The sequence below is a fragment of the Chionomys nivalis genome, chromosome 3 (assembly GCF_950005125.1).
Source record: "Chionomys nivalis chromosome 3, mChiNiv1.1, whole genome shotgun sequence".
Classification (NCBI taxonomy): domain Eukaryota; kingdom Metazoa; phylum Chordata; class Mammalia; order Rodentia; family Cricetidae; genus Chionomys; species Chionomys nivalis.
Genome location: NC_080088.1, coordinates 83,240,212 through 83,264,377, shown reverse-complemented (window position 1 = coordinate 83,264,377; position 24,166 = coordinate 83,240,212). Strand labels below are relative to the sequence as shown.

At 48.9% G+C, this 24,166-nt stretch overlaps 1 protein-coding gene across 1 annotated transcript in view; it reads left to right on the top strand.

The window, feature by feature from the left end:
- Positions 1–21,847, top strand: part of LOC130871353 (WD repeat-containing protein 49-like) — a 48,237-nt gene extending 26,390 nt beyond the window's left edge. The window contains exons 11-19 of the mRNA XM_057764699.1: positions 1,813–1,978; positions 7,465–7,560; positions 9,346–9,404; positions 9,590–9,731; positions 10,648–10,687; positions 11,434–11,522; positions 12,820–13,013; positions 16,161–16,264; positions 21,056–21,847. Of these exons, the coding sequence (XP_057620682.1) occupies positions 1,813–1,978; positions 7,465–7,560; positions 9,346–9,404; positions 9,590–9,731; positions 10,648–10,687; positions 11,434–11,522; positions 12,820–13,013; positions 16,161–16,264; positions 21,056–21,293 (1,128 nt within the window). The 3' untranslated portion in view covers positions 21,294–21,847. The remainder of the gene's footprint in view (positions 1–1,812; positions 1,979–7,464; positions 7,561–9,345; positions 9,405–9,589; positions 9,732–10,647; positions 10,688–11,433; positions 11,523–12,819; positions 13,014–16,160; positions 16,265–21,055) is intronic.
- The last annotated feature ends 2,319 nt before the right edge of the window (positions 21,848–24,166 follow it).

The window sequence follows — 24,166 nt, the reverse complement described above, 5'->3', positions numbered from 1 at the left end:
CGATGTTTTTGTTCATTCAGCAGCCACTGAGTGCCTCTTGTGGGCCAAGTGTTGTTTCTGAGAGTTGCAATGGTGAGCAAGCATGGCCTCACCTTCACAGAGCTTACAGTTTAGTGGGCATGGCGGAAGTAATGAAGTTATACGGCAGCTCCCCAGGGGAGCCATGGCATTTGGATATCACACGTGGGTCAGTGAAGTGCACATGTATCCAGTCCTCCATCCGGCACACATATTTGCCGAGCGCTGGCCTGCTCATGCACTTAGTAGGCAGGCATAGAAGAGACATCTATGATTCTTGAGATGCTCCCAGACAGGTGAGGCACAGAGGAGAGAGGAAGCATGGAACCTAATGAAATGATAAGTAATAAACGGTCACGTTTCCAGAGCCACTAGCTTTGCTGTGACGTATCTCAGAGATTAAAGATCACAAGGGCTTTTTCAGAAGGGAAAGGCAATCTTTGTGAGGATCGAGAGAAGATGCTTGAGCACAGTAAGGAAGTATAGAAGTGTGTTGTCCGGAAGGACTGTGGAGAGTCTGATTGGTTAGCACAGTAGAAGTGGGAGGGAAGATATGCTAATGAGATGCCTCAACAGAAGGTGCATGCTACAAAGCTTAAACAACAAAAATCTATTTCCCTGGGTTCTGGTCCTAAGGTTGGGGTGCCAGCATGGTGAGGTTCTGGTGAGGGCTGGCCCTGGGGTCAGGGTGCCAGCTTGGTCAGGTTCTGGTGAGGGCTGGTCCTGAAGTTGGGGTGCCAGCTTGGTCAGGTTCTGGTGAGGGCTGGTCCTGAGGTCGGGGTGCCAGCTTGGTCAGGTTCTGGTGAGCGCTCCCTTTCTGGCTCACAGATAGATAGTGATGGCTGTCAGCAACTCTTTGCTATGTCCTCAGACAACAGAGAGAGCGTGAGCTGTGTGCCTCTTCCTGTTCTTAGATGAACCCTAATCCCACATGGGAACCACATCCTCATGAGCTCATCTGACACCAATAGCCTCTCTACAGTTGGGGCAGGACATGGAAAAGCCCAGACCCAAGTGCTCAGCACACATTGTGGGATAATAGGGTAGGAGTAGAAGTCTGGCAGTAGAGGATCATGGGAAGAAGATAGCTGTTAGTCTTCTGTTTCCCGAGACTCACATATAATCTGTGTTCAAGCAGACAGAGCCTCTTAGGCCATCAAGCCAAGTCCTCAAGGGACACCTTGTGGCGAGTACACAAGAACAAAGGGAGAAGGATATCTTCATACGGCTGAGTGCCACCAATTGCCATGACATAGTGAGCTCTCACAGTAGGAAATGGGAAATGTACATGGCCAGGGGCCCGGGAACCCTGCAGCACTGGTCTCTCCACACCAGTTTGGGGTTCTCGTCTTCAGCAGAGGCACCTGTGCCAAGTACCTCCTTTTGAGAGAAGCCCATAGCTTCAACTCCCGTTGACAGTTTCACCTCAGGAGGGTGGGTGGGAGTCCTGGGCCCCCTCTACTCTGGCGTGTGGGTTTCTGGCTGGCGGGAACCAGACCTCCTTAGCCCCTAGCTGGGTTCTCTTGTCTACATGCAGCCTGAATGAAGACACCTTGTCAAGGACTTGCATACTGGCGGGATGATGAACTAAGGACATGCTATGTCCCTTAGAAAGCTGGGGCCCTAGAGGCAATGGCCAAACAGGGAAACACAGAACACAGTGTTTGGCATACAGAGTTTCTGACAGGAAGAGACAGAGGTCCCAGAGAAACCCCGTGCATCTGATTTTAAGTTCCTGAAAGTTGCCTTATGTGGGATGGGATCTCGCTTCTCAGATCTGTCTTTCTTTCTTAGAACCACGGGCACAAAGAGGACATCCTTTGTGTGGCCCAGTGCCCACCTTTTCTTCTGGCCACCTCCAGTTATGATGGAGAGATAATAGTTTGGAATGTCATCTCGGGCCACATGTACTGCAAGCTGAACCCTCCCAGTCCTGTGGATGGCCAGGACCACAGAGAAGGTAGGGAAGGGGCAGGTGCCATAGCGTGTGTGCACAGACTGCCCCATCAGCTTGAACTCAGCAAACTGAAGGAGTCTCCATTTGGGGGCCACTTCCTGCTCGGGAGGGATTGGTCTTGAGTCACATTTCCCTCCCAAAGCTGGGAGAAAGCTTAAGAGTTCAAAGGTCCAGGCACCATCTCTGGGCGCTTTTCCATCAAAGTCTGTCTCATAGTCTCTTTGAGGTTTGGTTTATCTGTTCCCAACCTGACGGATGTTCCTACTGAGCCCGCCAGCATTGCGGCCACCATTCTTTCTCCTCCTCCCCTTCTCTCTGTTATCGTCTACCTGACACCCAGCTAGTAAGCCTATTCCCCATGTCCAGCCCAGGCACCGTCCCCTCAACATTTCAGGCTTCCATACCATCCTCATCCTCTGCCTCCTCTGGTGGCCCCTGACCCACAGATCTCCTGCCTCAATCCGACCTTATTGCTTGAGTATTCAATTGCAAAACTTCACCCCACTCTCTGGATTTGTTTACCTGGTGCCTTTTTTTTTTTTTTTGGTTTACTTGGAGACAGGGTTTCTCTGTGTAGTCCTGACTGTCCTTGGGATTCACTCTGTAGACCAGACTGGCCTCAAACTCACAGAGATCCGCCTGCCTCTGCCTCCCAAGTGCTGGAACTAAACATGTGTGCCACCACCACCTGGCTGCCTGGTTCCATTTCTTCAGGCTCCTCTCTGTCTGCTAACGATCATGGCTTCATTGTTTTCTGTAGTCATCAAAGCAATGATGAGGAACACCTGCCATGTGCCTGGTCCGGTGCTAAAAATTACAGTCCTCTCCTGAGTCCTGAACCTATTATTAACCATGCATGGTGAACAATGCACAAACTGGGTTGTCTACCAGTTTTACTACCATAAGGGCAGGGCCGGGGAAACAGGCTATAGCTGATAGCCAGATAGGTGGGGCGGGGCAGGAGGAAGCCTAACAGCCCAGGAGAAGTCTTTCCCAGGAGCAGTTGTCTGCTGTGGAGCCACAGGGAGAGGAGATGCAGGAAGTTCGTTGTTTGGACATAGAATTATGAAGGGTTTTCATTTCCTGAGGTCCAACCCACAAATCTTTAGAGAACCATGAGTGAATATTAGATCCCTGCTTTAAGCATCTTAGTAGCTAATGCAAAAATGAAAGAAAGAAGAAAGAGAAAAAAGAAAGGAAGGAAGGAAAAGAAAGTCTCTGAGTCATTCAGTCAGAAAATACTTCTGAACTGCTAGAAGAGGCAGAACACTCTGAGAAGTAAAGTCAGGGCAGAGACAAGCTGTGGCTACACAGCCAGTTAAAAATAGTCAAGTCATGTGGTCGGCTTGAGCACCACCTAGAGAAGACGCTAAAGCCTCTGGCAACCTAGACAACAGGGAATTCTTACCAGCAGCCTCATCACCAAGTCAGCTCCTAATCCCCATCTCTCCATGTATTTAAAAAGATTATTCTCAGCCAGGTGGTGGTAGTGCACACTTTTAATCCCAGCACTCGAGAGCAGAGGCAGATGGATCTCTGTGAGTTCGAGGCCAGAGGTCTTCAGAGCAAGTTCCAAAACAGTCATGGCCCAAAAACCAAAAACTTGAGAACATCTAACCACTTAACCCATTTCTTTTGGAGTTTGTTGTTGCTGTTGTTTTGTTGTGTTGTGTTGTTGTTGTTGTGTTGTTGTTGTTGTTAATCGTCTGGGAGGAAAGAGATGACATTCATTGCATTCCAGAAGTTTATTTTCTTTGCCATTAAACTGAAATTGAAGTCACTGGCCAAGGATGTGATGCTGACGTTTCAGGAGGCAATTCTGATGCAAAAGCCCTGTTCACAGTAACAATCACTGCTCCAAGTTACCATGAGACTGTAAACTGTAAGCAGTCGCTGTTTGAGAATCCCTTCTCTTACAGAAATACAAATGCAGCTATCGCCACAGTAACACTTCTGCAAGGCAAAGTTTTTACAGGCACACACACACTCACAAACACTCTCACTCACACATGTGCATGCACCGACACACACACTCACACACACACATGCATATACATACTCTCACACACTTTCACGTGCGCTCTCTCTCTCTCTCTCTCTCTCTCTCTCTCTCACACACACACACACACACACACACACACACAGGCATACCCTTCCATGAAGGAGCAGCCTGGCGGCTTCTTAACAACCACACCAAAGCGCAGTGGTCTTTCTCACATGGGATTGGTGAGGAGGATGCCATCTTGTATGGAAAACTGTAGTTCTCCTCGGGAAAGGGGCTGGCAATGGTGTCAAGGCAAAGCTGGACTAGATGAAATCACTAATGTTTCAGCTGTTAATTCCTCTTCCTCATCAAAAAGAATTTGATTGTGAGAGAGATCAGGGGATTCCAACCAGGCCGAAGTTTAGGAAAGTTGACACCTCTGAGATGGAGGAGTTTTTTTCTATAGGGAGGCCATCAATACCTACCGGTTAGCTCTGTTTTCAGCCGGTTTCTCACAAGTTTATTTATCTGCTTTCAACGGCGGGACCCCAACACTTGAGAGTTAACCGGTCATTGTCATTAACAGCTACCATGGATTGAGCCACGTGGAGAGCGGCACTTTAGGGCTGTCAGTCCCTCAACCTTCACAGCAAGGCCATGTAAGGGTCTCGTGTGGTCCACTCTGTGAAGGAGAAGGTTGTCTCCATGTGGCATATAGACCCCGCTGAGGTGTCAGGAGGTGAAACACATCCCTGGACTTCATATGGGAAAGAAAGAGGCTGGTTCCTCTGCCACCATCCCTGAGACAGATGTGGGCAGGCGAATGGACTTCACCTCTGGACTTCTCAAAGACCCACCTCCTAATACCCTTATATTGAACATTGGGGCTGCAAGCATGTGGTGACTAGCAGCCCCTTATTTATATGTCGCTCCCCATTTCCTCCCTTGGAGCCCCTACCCTGGTCTGGCTCAGAGAAGGTCATGGAAGGACCATGCGTTGCCCAGGCTCCCTTTCCACAATCTTATTTGTGTTTCTTGGAGACAGGGATTTGGGTGGATTCCTAAGATTTTATTCAATGGCAAATATTTGAGCTTCTCATCCTAAGGGACACAGGGGACTGGAGATAAAGAGCCGCAGACCCTGACAGAGGAGGGACCTGGGCTGATTTATTTGGGAATTAGTAGGGTCTGTTGAGTCCTGGTTTGGCACCTGTCCCCTCCACAGTGTCTTCGCTGCCTAGGGCATCTTCCAAGGGTCAGAGGCAACACAGCCCACTGGAGACAGCTCCCCCAGCTCTGCCCCCTCCTGCATGCGCCAACAGGGTTTCGTTCATTTCTTGGGAGATTTTGTTAGTTTCCTTCTGGGTCTCTGCTGCCGCTTGTCCCATATCCAGCACAAGGCTGTAGCTGTTAAGACCTGCTTAGATGGAGGTGGGAAAGAAACAGGAAGGGATGGGGGTCTCTAGGTCAGGAAAACATCTTCCCATTCGCTTAACTGTGAATCTGTTCTCCTGACACAGCCCACTGTGAGGTGAAGTTCTCTGCTTGACAACAGGTGTCCTCAAAGTTGCTCAGCCAAGGGCGCTTTGGGGAAGTATCTGGGCATCCTGGGCTAATGCCTACCCTGACCCCCAGGGCACTTGCCTGGGTTTCTCAGATCTCTCAGTCTGTATATATATATATATATATATATATATATATATATATATATATATAAAAATTGATTTTTATTGAGCTCTACATTTTTCTCTGCTCCCCTCCCTGCCTCTCCCCTCCCCCCTTCAGTCATCCCCCAAGGTCCCCATGCTCCCAATTTACTCAGGAGATCTTGTCTTTTTCTACTTTCTACTTCCCATGTAGATTAGATCTATGTAAATCTCTCTTAGTGTCCGCATTGTTGTCTAAGTTCTCTGGGATTGTGGTTTGTAGGCTGGCTTTCTTTGCTTTATGTTTAAAAAACACCTATGAGTAAGTACATGTGATAATTGTCTTTCTGTGTCTGGGTTACCTCACTCAAAATAATGTTTTCTAGCTCCATCCATTTTCCTGCAAAATTCAAGCTGTCATTATTTTTTTCTGCTGTGTAGTACTCCATTGTGTAAATGAACCACATTTTCCTCATTCATTCTTTGGTCAAGGGGCATTTAGGTTTTTTCCAGGTTCTGGCTATGACAAACAAAGCTGCTATGAACATAGTTGAGCACATGTCCTTGTGGCATGATTGAGCATCCTTTGGATATATACCCAAAAGTGGTATTACTGGGTCTTGAGGAAGGTTGTTTCCTCATTTTCTGAGAAATGGCCACACTGATATCCAAAGGAGTTGTATCGGCTTGTATTCCCACCAGCAATGCAGAAGTGTTCCCTTTTCCCCACAACCTCTCAAGCATAAGTTGTCATCAATGTTTTTGATCTTGGCCATTCTTACAGGTGTAAGATAGAATCTCAGAGTTGTTTTGATTTGCATTTCTCTGATGACTAAGGATGTTGAACATTTCCTTAAGTGTCTTTCAGCCATTTTAGATTCCTGTTCAGAGTTCTCTGTTTAGGTCTGTACTCCATTTTTTTTTATTGGATTATGTGATTTTTTGGTGTCCAATCTCTTGAGCTCTTTGTATATTTTGGAGATCAGATCTCTGTCTGATGTGGGGTTAGTGAAGATCTTTTCCCATTCTGTAGACTGTCATTTTGTCTTGTTGACCGTGTCCTTTGCTTTACAGAAGCTTTTCCGTTCCAGGAGGTCCCATTTATTAATTGTTTCTCTCAATGTCTGTACTGCCGGGGTTCTATTTAGGAAGTGGTTCCTTGTGCCAATGCATTCAAGTGTACTTCCCACTTTCTCTTCTATAAGGTTCAGTGTGGCTGGCTTTATGTTGAGGTCTTTGATCCATTTGGACTTGAGATAGATAAGGGTCTATTTTCATTCTTCTACATGTTGATATCCAGTTACGCCAGCACCACTTGTTAAATATGCTTTCTTTTGTTCCATTTGATAATTTTTGCTTCTTTATCAAAGATCAGGTGTTCAAAGATGTATGGATTGATATCCGGGTCTTCTATTCAGTTGCATTGGTCCTCCTGTCTGTTCTTATGCCAATACCAGGCTCTCGGCCTGTTCTTGTATCTCATGACACTTTCCTGTTCTTTCTCTAGAAGTCCTGGGGTTGGGGAAGAAGGGTTGGAGTGCCCACAGACTGTCGGAGCCATTATCCTTCTTCTGTTACTGACTGGTTCTTAGCCAAGAGGGCCACCTTTCTCTGTTTGCTTTCCAAATGCTGCCGGGGCAACTATGTGCAAGAGAGCTGAATATATGTGTCAGTGAGGGTGAGCAAGTGAGCAAAAGGCAGAGAGAAAGAGACAGAGAGAGGGGAAGAGGAGCAGGGAAGGAAAGAGAGAAACACACACGCACACTCCCATACTCGATGGGGGAGCTACAATGGGAGGGGGGATGTTAAGGCAGGGAGATTGTGAAACAAGCCGAAGAAAAAGAAGCTTTCATTTCCAGGCCCAGACAGAAGTGTCTCTCGACTGGCCTTCCTAAAGACTCGAGCAAGGAAGCTGGACTCAACAGCTGCTTCCCTCGTCAGCAACGGGCCCGGAGGTAAGCCTCTCACTTCCAAGATAAGGTCATCCCTGGTCCAGGATGGGTGAGTTAGACCCCTGAGTGCCACTGTCCACCTCTGACTTCCTCTGCTATCTCATTGCTGGGTTTATTAACAAATCCCAGGCTAACACCTCAGCCCGCATCAACCTCAGTCGATGCTACAGGAGGGCAGCCATTTAACCAGGCCCCAGCCCATCTTCCTTCAAATCAAGTCTCCACGCCCTGTTGTTCTTACTGCCTGCTGGGTCCCGGGCCACCTGCAAGGGTGACTGACCTCAGGCATCCCAAGGACAGTGTGAGACCCATAAGGCTAAACAGAAAAGCTCAACAGTGCAAAGGAAGCCAGCATAGGCAGCCGCGGGTAACCTCACAGAAGAACCAAAGAGAAAGGTCGAGGGGTCAAGAGCTGGCTGGATGTTGGGGTCAACAGTGGAGCTGGCGCGGTCTATGGGGAAGAAAGTGAGGACTCAGCAGGGGCCATCACTAGCTAGTGACATTAACACAGGGACAGGCCCTCCAAGCTTCAACTATCACAAAAGTGGGCCCAAATCCAGCCCCTAAATGCTCTAGGACTTTTAGTAAAATTACAAGTTAAAGGCAGTGGCCATGCAGTCCTGGTAGCAGGTGAAGGCTAGGCTGTCCATATTTGGTACCAGGGTGCTTGGTTGTTTGTCACCAGCGAGAGGCCACCTCTGCCTCTTGGTCCCAGCCCACACTGCAGCTCTTTTTGGCATCAGGTGCTGTTGCAGAGAGGGGAGAGGTGCTGGTGGGGGGCAGCTGTCTCTGACTGCTTCCTGAGTCATCTTCATCCTTTCTGCTTTGCCTGTGGGAGTGCGGCCCCCTCTCTCCTAAGAGAAGAGGAGATGGTCTGCATGGGGCCCCCACTTCACAGAGCCTGGCTACCTAAACCCACACGTAAACGACAGGCACGAACTGTGGTCACTGGACCAGGTCCGTTCTGACAAGTAACTAATTAAAATAGTGAACACACTCCCACACACTAATTCCCAGCCTGGCACATACTGTCCCATCCTTACCAGCCAAAGATGCCAAGGAGGCCACCCTGATTAGTGAAGGAGACACTAAAATCTAAACCCCTCCCTAATAAACCAAAGAAGGAAGAGATGTTTGCCCCCGCCCCCCCCCCCCACCGTGAGTCCATCAGGTGTCTTTTACCTTCACTGTGGTGGCTGCACTTTAAACTGCTAGTGCTTTGTTGTGCTAAGGCTGTAATGTAGCCTGGGGGAGTTCTGTTCCCCCAGACGATGGCTCAAAAGGTAGTTCTAACCAAATTGCTATCATTCTAATAAAACTCAGATTCAAACTAACCAAATCTCTATCGTTCTAATGAAACTCAGATTCAACTAACCAAATTGCTATCGTTCTAATAAAACTCAGATTCAAACTAAACAAATCTCTATCGTTCTAATAAAACTCAGATTCAAAGGCTAGGGTGAAAACCTGTGAGCTCAGAGAGTTAAAATAGCAACTGGCTACCCTCCTCCCTTTGCTGGCATCCTGGAACAGCTCCTTCCACACCGCCCCAACCTAAAAAAACCCATGCTAAACTCCTCCCTGCGACTGCCTGCCAACCAGCTGCTAACCGCACCTCTCTGAGTCCAGGTTAACGAAAGAAAATGCAGCACAGCTTTATGTGGTTAACAAATGCGGCATCTTTGCCTGGCTAAACAGATATTCCATGACAACCGGGTCTGCCCAGTACCCGCTCAGAACCCTTGGCTGTCTGGGCAGCCCGCCTCTTACAGCTTCCCCCCTATTCAGGTTCTGTCACTTTCTGGAAGGTCTTTAGTGGGGCTGGCCTCATTGCAAACTTCACGCCGGTAAGTCGGGGGAACAACTGGGGAACTTCCTGGCTATGGGTTTGTTGTTGTTGCTGCTGCTGTTTGTCGTTCCCTGACGCTAGCCTATAAATCGGTCGGGATTGTCGGCTGGGTTCTAATGCTTCGCTTTGATATCCTCTTGACGTTTCTCCCCTCTTATTATCTTTGCCTTCGATGTGTCTCAGTCCAAAGGGAAAGCCCAGGTGAGCAGCATCGTGGTGACAGCAGGAGACACCCTCACCTACCTGGCCGACCAGCAGGGCTTTGTGCATGTCTATGACATCCGGGAGTATGGCCTCCGGGGACCAGAGCTGCAGGCTCCCAAGAGTAGGCAGTGAATTTCTTCATGTTAAGCCTCAGATAAGATGGCTTTGGTTTTCATGTGATGGTCTTGTGGGAAAATTAAGTTGTCCCCGTGGGGGAGGGATTACTCTTAAAGCCCTTGGAAAGCGGACTCGCAGAAAGAGAGTTTCTTGAGAACATTTGATGCCAGCAAGGATGCAGGGAAGGGGGCGTCGGATAGCATCGAACAGAGGGTGATTGCTAGACGGTGACTGCGGGGCGTGTTGACCACCCGTGTCTAGTGCTGCAAATGGCACCTCTGCTTCTAGTGAAGGAAATGACAAACATGCACAGAGATTTACTTGCAAGACTGCGCAACAACACATTACTTATCAGAGAGACAGAACACTTATACGAGGACCACAGTTTGTGCACACACCCGCACATCCCCTCTCTCCTAAGAGGATGGTGGGTATAATGGCCCACCTGTCATCCCAGCACTCAAGAATCAGAGACCGAGGACCCCCGGGTCAAGCCAGCTAGCTAGATCAGACTCATCAATGAACCCTGCCTTAGTTAAATGAAGAGCAATAGAGCAAGACACCCAACTCATCCTGGGGTCTTCACATCTGTACACATGTGCACACACACATCTCTACACATGTGCACACACACATCTGTAACCACATTCTTGCAAACATGCAAGCACACCATGTACATACACACACGAAATAAAAATCACCAAGGAAAATCATGGTGTTAGTGTGTTACACCGGTCCTATTCATACACTTTCAGAGCTGGTGGGGGGGGGTTGAGGGCTTGCACATAGTAGGCTCTTGGTCTGCACTAACGCAGAAAGATTACTAACAGCCTATCGGTGCCACTTCCTTCTGGGCACACATCCGCGCTGGACTCCTTCCTGCAGGGTCCTACTCAGATGTCTTCTTTGTTTTCACTTAGCGGTGACATCCTGGAGGGCTCATGTCAGCATGGTGACATCGTGAGTACCATCCCTTTGAAGGGCTCAGTAATCTCCATAGGAAGGGAAATAGTTTTTTAAGTCTTGATCAAGGTAGTCCTCTCAAAATCCCCGTGAGCTTGTCGAAGGAGGAAACTGCGTTTTCATTCTGCTCCCAAAGAAGTGAGGTGAATGTGGTCCACATGGAGCCAAAGGAAGAGGTTCCAAGTCATTGTTTTTCTTGTTCATGGGCGGTTCTCCCTGTATTGACCTGGTAGTCTACTGCAAGTTTATGAGCTTAGTGGGTTTGGAGTCAGTGCCAAGAGAGAGGTCAAACTTGCTAGATCATTCTTTTTGACCACTCGTTCTCCCGCCCATCTGATCACCTGCAAGGTGATTTCCCATATGAATCCCACTTGATGTCTTGGAAGTGGACTGGGGATTTTGGAGGGCATGTGGTGTGGGAGGAAGTGGGGGAAAGAATGGCATTTAAAAATTAATCTGGCGGGGCTGGAGAGATGGCTCAGTGGTTACCAGCACTGGTTGCTCTTTCAGAGGACCCGGGTTCAATTCCCAGCACCCACATGACAGCTCACAACTGTCTGTAACTCCAATTCCAGGAGATCCGACACCTTCACACAGACATACATGCAAGCCAAACACCAACACACATGAATAATTATAAAAAATTAATCTGGCTTCTCTCTTCTATTCTATTGGACCCAATGTCCTTTGCTCTCTTGCAGAGCAGCCTTGACAAACCCTCTTCTCCCCCTTTATCTTGCTAGTCTGGAGCTGATAGAGGATGATAGCATCTTACTGTCTTCCTCCCTTGACCGCACTGTGCGCCTCTGGAGCAAAGATGGTGCATACATAGGTAAGGTTCCGCCTCTGCTCGCTTGGAGCCAAAGGAGCCATACCTCCACAGAGTCAGAGATCTTCTGTTGAGGCCGCCATCAACAGAGTATCCTAGACTGGGCAGCCCATTACTTCCTCTCAGCTCTGGACTTTTGAAGTCCAGGATGGTTGTCTTCACATGGCCAGGTTCTGGTGAGGAATCTTGGGTATCAGAGCACTGGTCTCTTGATCCACACATGATGAGGGCAGCTCTCTATTGTCTCTGACAACAAGATGTAGTGGCATTTAACTTGTATTTTAATAAGTAAAACTTGCCTGAGGATCAGAAAAGCAAAATAGCCACACCGGCCAGCCTTATAGAGCAGGCAGCAATAGCACACACCTTTAATCCCAGTAGACACTAGCTTGCCTTAGAAACCAGATAGAAGTGGTTCACACTTTAATCTCAGCCCCAGAGGGGATTATAAAATGGGAAAGAGGCAGCTCCCAGATACAGTCTCATTCTGAGATTCCTGGAGGCAGGATTGCCATTTTCAGACTGAGGTCAATGTAAGAACCAGTGACTGGCTGCTTTGCTCTTTGGGTGGGTCTTCAGGTATGAGTCTCTGAGCTTTTACTAATTGTGCTTCCACAAGAACACTGATGCTATTAGGTCTTATGACTTTATTTAAAGTTAATTACCTCACCAGGGTCCCTGTTTCCAAATGTAGTCACCTTGGGGGCTAGGGCTTCAACATATAAGTTTTGGGGTGATATGATTTGGTCTATACTGTAACATTAGCTTCCTGTCTTCAAAATTAGAAAAATAAAAATCAAAGACCTTTGAACTCATCAAAATCAGTGGGTTAAATGTCGTCACTTTGGGAAGAAAATGTTTTTTCATAAGAATCATATCTAGGCAGGGACATCAGGCTATATGGTGGGTAAATGCCTGGCATATATTGACCATGGTATCAAGAATAGCCTAGTCTGCCGCTTAGAGAGACTGTGGTCTGTCTGAGTATGGTGTCTCGGCCCATAGCTTACGTTTCTTGAAATAGGTTTGTGACTGATTGAATTTATCTTTCAAGTTCTTATTACATTATCAAGTAGACTGCACACCTACATGGCAGGAGGCTTTCTCGGATTCTCTTTGGAGGCTTAGTTGTCCTATGTTTGCTTCCTATGAAACTGCCAGGGCATAGCTTAGCCGGACTGAGGTGGCCTTGCCAGTCTAGAGTCAATCTACCCACATGAGCAGTAAGCTCTGCTCTGGTTAGGAGAGAGGTTATCCATTGTCATTTGCTTGGTGTTTACTTTTATCTTTATTTCTGCAGGGACCTTTGGGCAGAGTCGCCCCTGGGATGTTTTCACCCCTGCCTCCTGGAGTCACCCAAGAGTCCCCTTTGAGATTTTGACAGACCCTCAAAGCATGCCCACCCACCCAGTACTGGAAACAGATATTCCCGCCGGGTGCTTGGGAGGACGCCAGGAGCGGGACATTGTGATGGAAGAGAAGGTCCTGTCTGAGGTTAGTGCCTGAACCAGCCACCTGTGTTCTCTTCGTGGGTTCTTGGCTGGTCAGGAGGGTGCACACATAAGCTAAGAGAATCTAAGCACCATCTGGTGAACCAAGGCAACAGGGGAAGGAGGGCGTGTCCCCTCCATCCTGGGCCATGGCACTGATACGGACCGGGAGGACATGCTACCCCTCTGTGGGATGAAGGAGAGGCTCTCCCAGCACTTTCCTCTTTTTACCTATAGAAAGGCAGCTTTCCCTGCCCTTGGAACACGGGAGACACAGCAGCATACTCAACCCTAGGGCCACATCTGGGAAGGGCAGACCCTGCACGCGCAGCCCATACTTTATGCTGAGATGTGTTCAAAAGCAGGGGCTCCTAATAACTGAGAGGAGGCGCTGACCATCTTTATGTGAGTTACCAGCCTATGAGAGTTACCTTCAGAGCAAGATGGTCGGAGAAGGCCCTGGCTGATACAGCCTTGATTTAGAGCTCCCATGAAATACATGGCTTGCCAAGAAATGCCTGCCCTTTCAGAAACTGAAAAGAAGGTCATTTCATGAGCCATCACTTGCCAGCTCTGTCACAGGTCAAAGCAGGACACCTGCTCTGCCGGCAGAATCACGGACGCGGTTTTTCCTAGGCAGCCTCACAGAATACAGATCCCCCAGTATAACCCTGCCACTGACTCCAGCTTAGAGGCCCAGAGGTGTTCAAAATAGAAACAAAGGATCCAGGCCAGCACACTGGAGCAGCCTCCGCCTCACCTGGAGCGCTGCTCCAATCTCCTTCTCAAGGCTATCCACACCGTGGCAGTCTGGGGAGACTTAGAATGCTGTTGGCATTGTTAGCTGATTTAGAAACACTCATTTCAGCTGGTGTTCAATATAGAGAATGCTAATGTCTTCATTAATGCTGATAGGCCCACAATTTAGAAAACAAAAGCTCAGAAGGAGGTGGGAAGAGAGAAAGGAGAAAAAGAAAAAAAGAAGAAGAAAGAGAGAAAGAAAGACAGGCAGAAAAGAGACAAAGCCCCAGCCAGTTCTTGTGCTCAGAGGCAGACCTAAAGAGAAGTCAAACGTCAGGTTCAAGGGCGGTGGTGGGGGATGGGCGTGAGGGTGAGGTCCTGGAGGACAGGAGGGAAGAGGAGACAGAGAAGGCAAGGAGAGAGGGGGCAGCAGGAAGAGGGATGGAGGAGGAAGGAGGCGGAAGCGGAAGGATGTTCAGTGCTCAGTGTGACAGAATAATCCGCAGTGTGCTTGCTCTCCAGGGCAAGCACAGTCTTCCTGGGGGATCTTGATCTTGTCTAAGAAAATATTCCGATCAGTCAGACTGCAGCAGACTTGGAAAACCAGTCAAAAGTTCATATTAGTTACTTTTCCACTGCTGTGATAAAAACACATGGCCAAGCAGAAGGTTTTTTTTGTTTGTTTGTTTGTTTTTGCTACTGGTTCCAGAGGAATAAGAGTTCATCGTTCCAGGGAGACACGGCGGCCAATGATGTGGCAACTGGAGCAGAACTGGTGTTCACATCCTAAACACTCACCAAGAGTGAGCGGTGAAGCCAGGTGTGGTGGCGCACGCCTTTAATTGCAGCACTTGGGAGGCAGAGGCAGGCATCTGTGAGTTCGAGGCCAGCCTGGTCTGATCTACAATGCAAGCAAGAAAAAGAGAAAGAAAGAAAGAAAGAAAGAAAGAAAGAAAGAAAGAAAGAAAGAAAGAAAGAAAGAAAGAAAGAAAGAAAGAAAGAAAGAAAGAAAGCATTGGAAATGGAGCAAGTCTGCCCAAGCCAAGAGAGTACACTAGAAATGGTGCCAGTCTTCAAACTCTCAGATGCCACCTCCAATGACACACTTCCTTCAACAAGGGCGCAGTTCTAAGCCTCCCAAACAGCACGCCAATGGTGGACTGTCCTGGTTATCTTTAGAACAACTTGAACTTGACACAAGCTAAAATCATCTGAAAGAAGTGACCTTCAATGGAAAAAAATGCCTCCATAATTGCAGCTATAGACCATTTTCTCAGTTAGTGATTGATTGGGCCCAGCCCATTGTGGGTGGTGCCATCCCTGGGCTGGTGGTCCTGGGATCTGTATGAAAGCAGGCTGAGCAAGCCATGTGGAGCAAGCCAGTAAGCAGCACCCCTCCAAAGCCTCTGCATCAGCTCTTGCCTCCAGGTTCCTGCCCTGCTTGAGTTTCTATCCTGACTTCCTTTAATGATGAACAGCGATATGGAAGTGTGAGTCAAATAAATCCTTTCCTCCTCAACTGCTTTTTGGTCATAGTGTCTCATTGCAGCAATAGAAGCTATAACTAAGACAAGAACCAACTATTTAAATGCCCCAAACTTATCATTCAAAACCACAAAGTTACTTCTTAGGTAAAAAGGACAGAAAACAAACCCCTGAGCCCTTGTACAGTATATTTGGACCAGAAATCCAACAGGTAAAATTGCAGAGTAAGGGGTTTTATTGCTGTTCCTGAGAGAGGGAGCTCTGAGTTTGAATCTCAAACTGATTCATTAGTCATGTAATCTGCAACAGTCCCTTCTACTGAGCTATAAAATGAAGAGTGGGTTTAGATGATCTAGAAGTTTCTTTCCAGCCTTAAAAACTGTGTGCTCGGGGGCTGGAGATATGGCTCAGAGGAAGAGCACCGATTGCTCTTCCAGAGGTCCCGAGTTCAATTCCTAGTAACCACATGGTGGCTCACAACCATCTGTAATGAGATCTGGTGCCCTCTTCTGGCCTGTAGCAGACATGCAGACAGAATACTGTATGTAAGATTAATAAATAAATCTTTAGAAAACATTGTGTGCTTCTCTAAATCTCTGTCAAAGAAAAACCTAATGTGTTCATTGGACTCTAAAGGTGGGTAGTGCCTCTTCCAAGATGCCAGGAGATAGTGGACAAGCACAGTCAAAGTGAACTGGCTTAGATGCTGAGAAGAAGAGCTCACGGGAAAACGCTGCCTGCTAACTGGTGCTGGGACATGGCACTAAAGCTCCACGGGAAGCTCTCTTGTCGTCTGGACAGTTCAGCCAGCCTGAGTCTTGTAACACAGGAAAGCCACGTGCCACACAGGTGGCTCTCAGTCCCAGTTACCAGAGAGGTCACGGTTCCTGTTCTCACATCTCACATCCCTGTCTTCTTCCTCCAGACTGCAAAGACCCAGAACCTTCCCTTCCCAGGAGGTCCCACTGGTGAAGCAGAGACAAAAGAAGATAAAAGCCAAAGCTGCTGGTCTGCGCTTTGCCACGGCAGGTTAGTCTGGAAAATCAGGCAGGTCCAGGAAGCCACCTTGGGAAGAATACAGCGGCAGCCAGTCCTGGCTGAGGCCTGCTAGCCCTCTCTGTTCCCTGCATGTGGTCCTTGTCCCTAAGCTCCCGCTGTCTGTGAGATCACTACCAAAGCGTCACCCATTGTGTGTCTTATCAATGTGATTTAATGCCCCCATTCCTATCTTATCTGACTGCCACACATGGCCAAGGCCCACACATCATCCATCTTTGCCGCCAGCTCTGTAGCTGCTGTTGCTGGCCTCAGCAGCACAAGGGGCATTGTAACCTTACCCTCTCTCACACAGATGCCCTGTATGGCCCTTCTGGCTCCCCGAGAACATGTGATGAAGAGGAAGGCCCCAGAACCCCCAAAGTTGCAAATCTCAGGCCATCTCAAAGTTCTGCATGCACCCCAAGTCCCCTTGTGCTGGACTACGGCAGGTTCGAGAGAAGCAGAGTGAATGATGTTCCTCCCCAGCTCCCTGAGGCGTTCTTCTCGAGGTCCCAGTCACCAGCAGACCCAGGGAAACAGCCCCTTCAGTGCCCCTCACTGTAGAATCCAGGTTTAGAGCCGGGTGAGTGATGGCCGTCAAGAGTTCAAGTTCCTTCCCTACGAGGCCTATTTCCATCTCTACAGTTAGCCAACAGTGAAGACAGCTACAGGGACCCCCTTGCCTTCCACCTATACAGCAAAAGTGCAAACAGAGGCATAAGAGTGGGGGGCCAGGGCATCCACTTTCCAGCTGGATCATTCTTTATGGAATATTCTAGGACTTTCTGCTTACATCTTAAAGCGCAGCCTAGTCACACGGCCACGGCTTGTCACAACAGAGGCCATGGAATGACTAAGGAAGGCACGAAGGGTGAGAAGGGGTTTTTGGTAGACAACTACCAAGTTCTGTCCCAGATGCTAAAAAATGCTTTAGATGCTGTCAGCATTAAAGGGACTGTCACGTGGAAGCTCCACCCACCATGCATAGCATGCCTGAATGGGTCTGGAAGCCACGAATCCAAAGTTTGACCGGATCAAAAAACTAGCCCATGGAAAACCCACAAAGGTCTGGGCTGTAGATAATGTGACTGTAAGTCATTTCAACTTCCTGATCTCCCAAGAAAGTATGGGGGATACCAAGACAGCAGACGTGATGGTGCTTCGGGGCTGGAGACTGGAAATGGGAGGTTCCTTCCCTGTCTGCTGACACCGTGAGCCTCTCCACCCTTGACTGCTGGGGTTAGCAGGGAGCCAGCAGCTGCAGGGTGATCTTTGTTCACATCTACAGACCCTCTTTGCCTCCAGCTGCCTCTCTCCTCAGAGACACTGGTATAGGGAGATGAGGTGGGCAAAGGTTCCCAATGTCATGAAGAGCAAGTGCAGCCAGATGTCACAACGGTAAGTGTTATCTGACTCTTGGGTTCAAACAGTGGCAGCACAGAATGGCAAAGCGGAGTTAGCTCTAAATTCGCTTCTCCGTGTTTGCTTATGGCAAGGATAAAAGAAACAGAATGTGAAGTGAGAGGAAGTGGTAGATGAAAAGGGGGCGCTAAGTTTGCTGGGTGGGGCTACCCCATCAACACTGGTGGCTGTTGGGCACATTTTAAAATGTATGCCTTTTAAGGCAGGAAACTTTAGAAATAAAACACACATTCTATCAAACTTTTACTTCAGTTTGCAACGTGAAGACTGTACGTTGATTCGCCAGTCTTGGCATGCCCACTGCATCACGAATGAGTTTCGATTTCTGCTTTCACAAAAGTAACACTGGAACGTGGAGGTGTTTGCAAAGCATGGAGATGCGGTATCCTTCCCAATGTCTAGACTTTCCCCAGACCCTGACAGCTGTTTGTCCTCGATTCTGTCAGCGGCCAGCTACTCATTTCAAAGCCCCTTCCACAACTTTCACAAAAACTTTTTTGCTTTTCCCACTATTTTCCCATTGATACAATTTTCACTCTGTTCAGATACATTTATAATCATAACCAGGTGTCCAAGAGGCATAGGCAGGTGTAGAAACAGACACAGCTCACTCTGGGTATGTAGCACATGGCTCTCCCTATTCAGGCAGAAGGCTACTGTTGCTGTCTAGCACACGGGAGCGTTCACAGGGCTGGGAGCGTTGGAAGGGTGGGTCTTGATGAAGTTGCTCAGACCACCACTTCCTTTGAGCAAGCGTCTACTGCAGTGATCCTCTACACAGCAGATTCCCTGGAAGTCAAATCAAGTTTTCCAGGGGTAGCTTGGCTATACACAGAAAGCCGGAGAGATCACAGTTTCGGGGGTGGGCTGGGAGGACTTCGTTTCTAGCACATAGGACAAGGTGCTCCTCTCACAACTGACTTAATGAGGCCCACGTGTGGAGGATCGCCCTCCCGAGGCCATCTCAGACGTTAAATTCAATAGGACTTATAGATGGATTTTTCTTTGGGTCACCAGCTCTCAAGAAACAACACAGAGACTTATTAATTATAAGAGCTTGGGCGATCACTTAGGCTTCTTCTTAACTAGCTGTTCTGACTTAAATTAAGCCGTATCTCTTCATCTGCACTCTTTCACACGGCTCGGTTTCCTTTACTTTGTGACCCCCATGCTGTTTGCTCTACGTTCCTGGCGTCGCCTACCTACCATGCTTCCTTTGAGTCTGGCTCTCAACTCCTGGCGTCTCTGCCAGCATTCTCTCTGCCCTGAAAATCCTGCCTAGCCATTGGCCATTTAGCTTTTTACCAAACCAATCACAGTGACATCTTCACACAGTGTAAAGGAATATTTCACAGCAAGGACTTTCTCCAGCCCTCGTGATATCCCTCCCTGGAGAACACCCAATTGGTGATCTCCACAAGAGGAAACTGAGACGTGGGGAGGCCTTGCTGTCTAGCTGAAGTTAAATCACTGGTAGCTGGCCAGGCACGGGTAGGGCCTCCTCGCTGCTCTTTAGCTCCCCTACAGCTCTCCTCTGAGACCAAGCCTTGAGCTTTTATGTGAACATAAAAAGGCAAGACAGAAACAGTACCTGCTCTAAACATGGGGATGCCTTGGGCAAGTGGCGGATGATTACGAATCAAGCATCCATAGCCTACAGACCACAGCCCCAGCAGTAGCACTCAGGCCACCTCTGCCTGGGGTCCCTTTAAAGTTGAAACAGATTGGTGGGAAGATGTCTGGGGGAGGCTGCTTCCCTGGCTCAGCAGTGTGAGGCGAAGCACGAGAAAATGACTGGGAATCCTTTCCAAAGAGATGGTACCAGGACCAGATGGCCCAAGAGGACATGAGCGCATGGAGTACAGGGAGGAATAGACTCGTGTTTGGCAGAGACTATAGGGCAGGCCAGAGAACAAGGGACCAAGATGGCAGCAGAGCTCAGACACAAACCATGTTGCAGGAAGCAGAGTTCCGTACCCTCCATTTCCCTGAACATTCAGGTTTGTATTATTAAGTCATCCCTGAGCGCCTTTGAGGAAAGCCTGTCAGACATTGGCTTAACCATATTTGTTGGGCACCGCTCTGTGCCTACACTGTACTGTACTCCAACACAGGGGACACATCCACAAGCAGAGAGGAGTCTGTCCTGAAGAGGGAAAGACATGTCTCCAGCCTCCATGGCTTTGTCATTTGGCTCTTGTACGATGGGAGGAGCGTGAAGCACTGTGGGAACACTGGTATATGGGATGCTGGGAGAGAGAGAATTCATGCTGATGCCGAAGAGATATGAGCACGAACACTAGGATGTGGCCACTTGAAAGGGGCTTAACAGGAGAAGAGGCGTTATCACGTGGATGAACCTAAGGATACTGTGCTAAATGAAACAGTCAGCCACAGCATCACAGACACTGCTCGATTCCTAGGCACGGGGCACGCAGAACAATCAGACTTGTTAGAGTCAAAGCAGAATGGCTGCTGTTCGGGCCGGAGGATGCGGGATGTTCTTTCATGTATGTGTGTTCCGTTTTGTAAGGTGAAAGAGTTTGGGAACTAAATATGGTGGAACGTAGATACAGTCCTGGTACTTGGGAGGTGGATGCAGGAAAATCAGGAGTTCAAGGTCATCCTCAGCTATAGGGAGTTTAAAAGGCCAGGGACTAGCCTTGGGCTATATAGGGACCCTGTCTCAGAAAAGTAAAAAAAAAACCAAAGTTCTGGAAATGGATGCTGACGGTGGCCCACCATACAGCAGTGGGCATGTACTAAATGTGTATTTGGTTCAGGTGGCCAACTTATACAATGTGTTTTATACCACAATTAAAAATAAAGAACCAGGGGACCAGAAAGATGACTCTGGTTAAAAGCACTCGCTGCTCTTCCAGAGGACCCAGGTTCGGTTCCCAGCACCCACACAGCAGCTCACAGCCATCTGTGACTCCAGTTCCAGGGATATGACACCGTCTCCTGGCCTCCACAGGCACAGCACATACATGGTGCACAGACACACATGCAGGCAAAACACCCATATGCATAAAACAAAAATATTTTTCAAGAAATTAAAAAGAGAAGCGATAAGAATATAAAAGCACAAAGCCCTAAAGGAAGAGCCAAGGGACAAGTCCTGCACTTGAGTTCAGTGTGACTGAAATGGTGTCAGGGTGGGTGGGGGAGCGGCTGGAACCAGAGAAGAATCGTAACAGGTGGGAGCAGTTGGCCTTCCATGGCACTAGAAATGACCAGAAGCAAAGAGCTGGTGACCAACCGCCAAGGGGAAGGGATGCTGGCGTCCTCAGCTGGGGCTCTTGTAGCGGCCAGTCTCCAGACACCCAAAGAATCCTCACACTTATCCTCTTCCCCCAGACTGCTACCAGCACAAAGAAAGCCTCGCTGGAAGGTGCCCGAGCTCAAATGGCCCAGCATTTACCAGGCCCTGCAGTGCCACGAGGTCCCCTGTGTGTCTGCTCTCGGGGAGAAGCCAGATCTGTCCCTCATTGGCTCCGACATGTTCACCGACAGTTTCTGCAGCCAGGAAAGAGAAGCGGAGCTGCAGGAAAGCAAGGAGCACTCACCCTGGGGCAGATTCTTTCCTAAGTGCTAAGGACCCTGCCTTCCTTGCTTGGCCAGTTCTTTCCTGTGTAATGGAAAAGGTCTAACTGAGATTAAGCTCTGCCCTGTGGGAGCAATGAAGAACAAAATGAAGAAATGATCTCAGTCCAGGTGGGCTCCTCCCGAAGCAATTAGAGCTGAAATCTCAGAGAATAAGTCATCACAGTGTTTTTCTGGGAAGTCAGTGTCTCACTGTGTGGAGAAAAGTCAAAGCAGGTGGTCATAGCCAGAGGTCCCCAAACAGCTCCCCCACCGACCACCTCTGAGGAGGCCGAGGATAGGGTAGAGCAGGGAGGTTGCTGGGAAACAGATGGCAGTTTGCTAGTGTGCTTTTTGCAGGGAGGCCTGCTTTCGGACGGATGTGGTCTCCCATCCATTCCTAACAGTTCCCGGGAATAGACACTGTTAGCAGCTGAAGTCCATTGCTATGAGATGAGCTCTATCAAGAGGGGCTCGGCCTTTTCTCCACCCCAATACTCAGGCTAGGTGTGGCTCCTAGGAGCTGGGGAGAGGGGACCGGTCCCTTGGACCAGTACAGGTGGCAGATCAGAGGCGCGGGGGGGGGGGGGGCTATTCTGTCCTCTTCAACCCTGACCACACCTGGGCTTCCAGTGAGAGCTCTGCAGACTACATTATGCTCCTGGTCCTGAGATGATAGGTCACTGTGGGTATTTCTGGGGTCCTTACAAAAGACAAAAAGAGATATATGGGAAAGAGGTGGGAGAGGAGGAGAAGGGTGGGCCCCAGAGGCTTGGTCTCATACTTCTGGTCTCCAGAGTTGTGGGAGAATAAACATGTGTTTGAAGGCAGCCTATGGCTACTGTGTACCAGCAGCAGGCCCAGAAACCTAACACAGATACCATGCTTTCTAGAAGGAAGGCAGATTTTCCCGAGACACACGGAGCGCGGCCAGCGTGGAACTGCATTTCACTCCCAAGCGGTTCATAGTTCATGTGTATGTCACAAATGTGTCTGGAGACACAAACAGAAGAGCACGCAGCCTTGTGGCATAGAGACACACATCACTGTGAACAAGGGGTGGGGGGGCAGAACAGGAGATGGCAGCTGGGAAAGGGGAATGGGAGAGGGGATCCTGAGCAGGGGGCGTGATTAAGAGGTAAAGGTTTTCCTCCCATAATGCTCACCACTCCTGGGCCATTGGAGCTACACATCCCCAAACTAGTATGCGTGTGTGCATGTGTACGTGTGTGTGCATGTGTATGTGTGAGGGGGGCAGGATATACGTATGTGAGAGGTAGAAGGGCAGGCAGGGCCACCATGCCAAGGAAATAGAATTTGGGCTGCACTATGGCCCTTCTCACCAAAGCCTCAGCCCTGCCTTAATGTCTCCTCATCCTCTTCTCCATTTTCAGGACCCTCTTCAGCCAGCCCAGGTCTCTTCTTACCAATTTTAAGAGAAGAGTACCCAGCCAGGGCAGCGGGGGGGGGGGGGGGGGTGGTACTAACTCAGGAAGGAAATGGTACCACAGTGAGAATGCGATTCTGCAAAGCCTTGGTCCACAGATGTGCGCTCACTCACCAGAGGTGGCCCCAGTTCTGGCTGTGCCCTCCCTGTCTCCTGGAAGCAACCAAAATGCCACCTACCATACTGGTGGCTGGGCTGGTGACTTCAGTTTGGTCTTTTTAAAAATTTATGTATTTTACGTATGTGCATGCTTGTATGCCTGCGTGATGGAAGAGAGTATTAGACAGAAGAGGATATCAGATCTCATTACAGACGGTTGTGAGTCACCATGTGGTTGCTGGGAATTGAACTCAGGACCTCTGGAAGAGCTACTCTTAACCGCTGAGCCATCTCCAGGCCAACCCATTAGGTCTTATCTTAATCACACAATTTTACTGTTTCTCTGAGGAATGGAGTTTGAAATGGTTTGTGATGAGACAGCTGTGTAGTAAGTGCATCAGGGATGACGTCAGCTATTGGCTGACACTGATCCTTCCAGAAAGTACCAAGCAGGAAACAAGCAGAGGGCGAGACCTGGGGGAGGCCAGATGGACAGAGACACAGGGCACTCAAAGGTCCCTTGAGTTTGCGGTGTTAATGTCTCTGACGTACAATTCCTTGATAAATTGAGCTAAGAGAAATCATCAGACCTAGCCTTCCACCCCCACCCCAGGTTCCACATGGTCTCTGGAGGTCATTTACTGCCCCCAGGTGACCGCTTGCTTTCGGAATTTTGCCTGTCCAGTGTGTTTTTGGAATGCAGCAGTGACCCACACTGCAACCGTTTGCAGATCACTAGGGCATGTTCTATGGCATTTCCGATCCGTGCCCTGTCTGGCCGGTCCTTTGCTGTCTTCTGACATCCTCACTACTAGCCTTCTGAAGTTGTTTGCACGGACTCACTCTATTAGTCGACTATTCAATAATGACCCTACCACAACGAAGAAGAAGGCTGCCGCACTCCTCCACTTGAGTCTGTGTAACCCAGGTTCCTCCTGGGTTCCCGTGGAATACATCTGAGCATCCGCACCTGCTGCCTGAACCACTGCTTGGTCTGTTTCAGCTGGACCTTCTGAGTTTCGCGTCCAGAAAATTGCTCGACCACCGTTCTTCCTATGGTCCACTCTTCAGACCACGCACTTTCAGTTGGTTTTTGGTTTTTTTTTTGTTTTTGTTTTTTTTTGATTTTTCGAGACAGGGTTTCTCCGTAGCTTTTGGTGCCTCTTGTAGACCTGGCTGGCCTCGAACTCACAGAGATCCGCCTGCCTCTGCCTCCCGAGTGCTGGGATTAAAGGCGTGCGCCACCACTGCCCGGCTCAGTTGGGTTTTCTTACTTTGCTGCGGAGAGGGTCCACCACAGGCTTTATTCTCAGGGCGGTTAAGCTCAGGAATCATTTGAT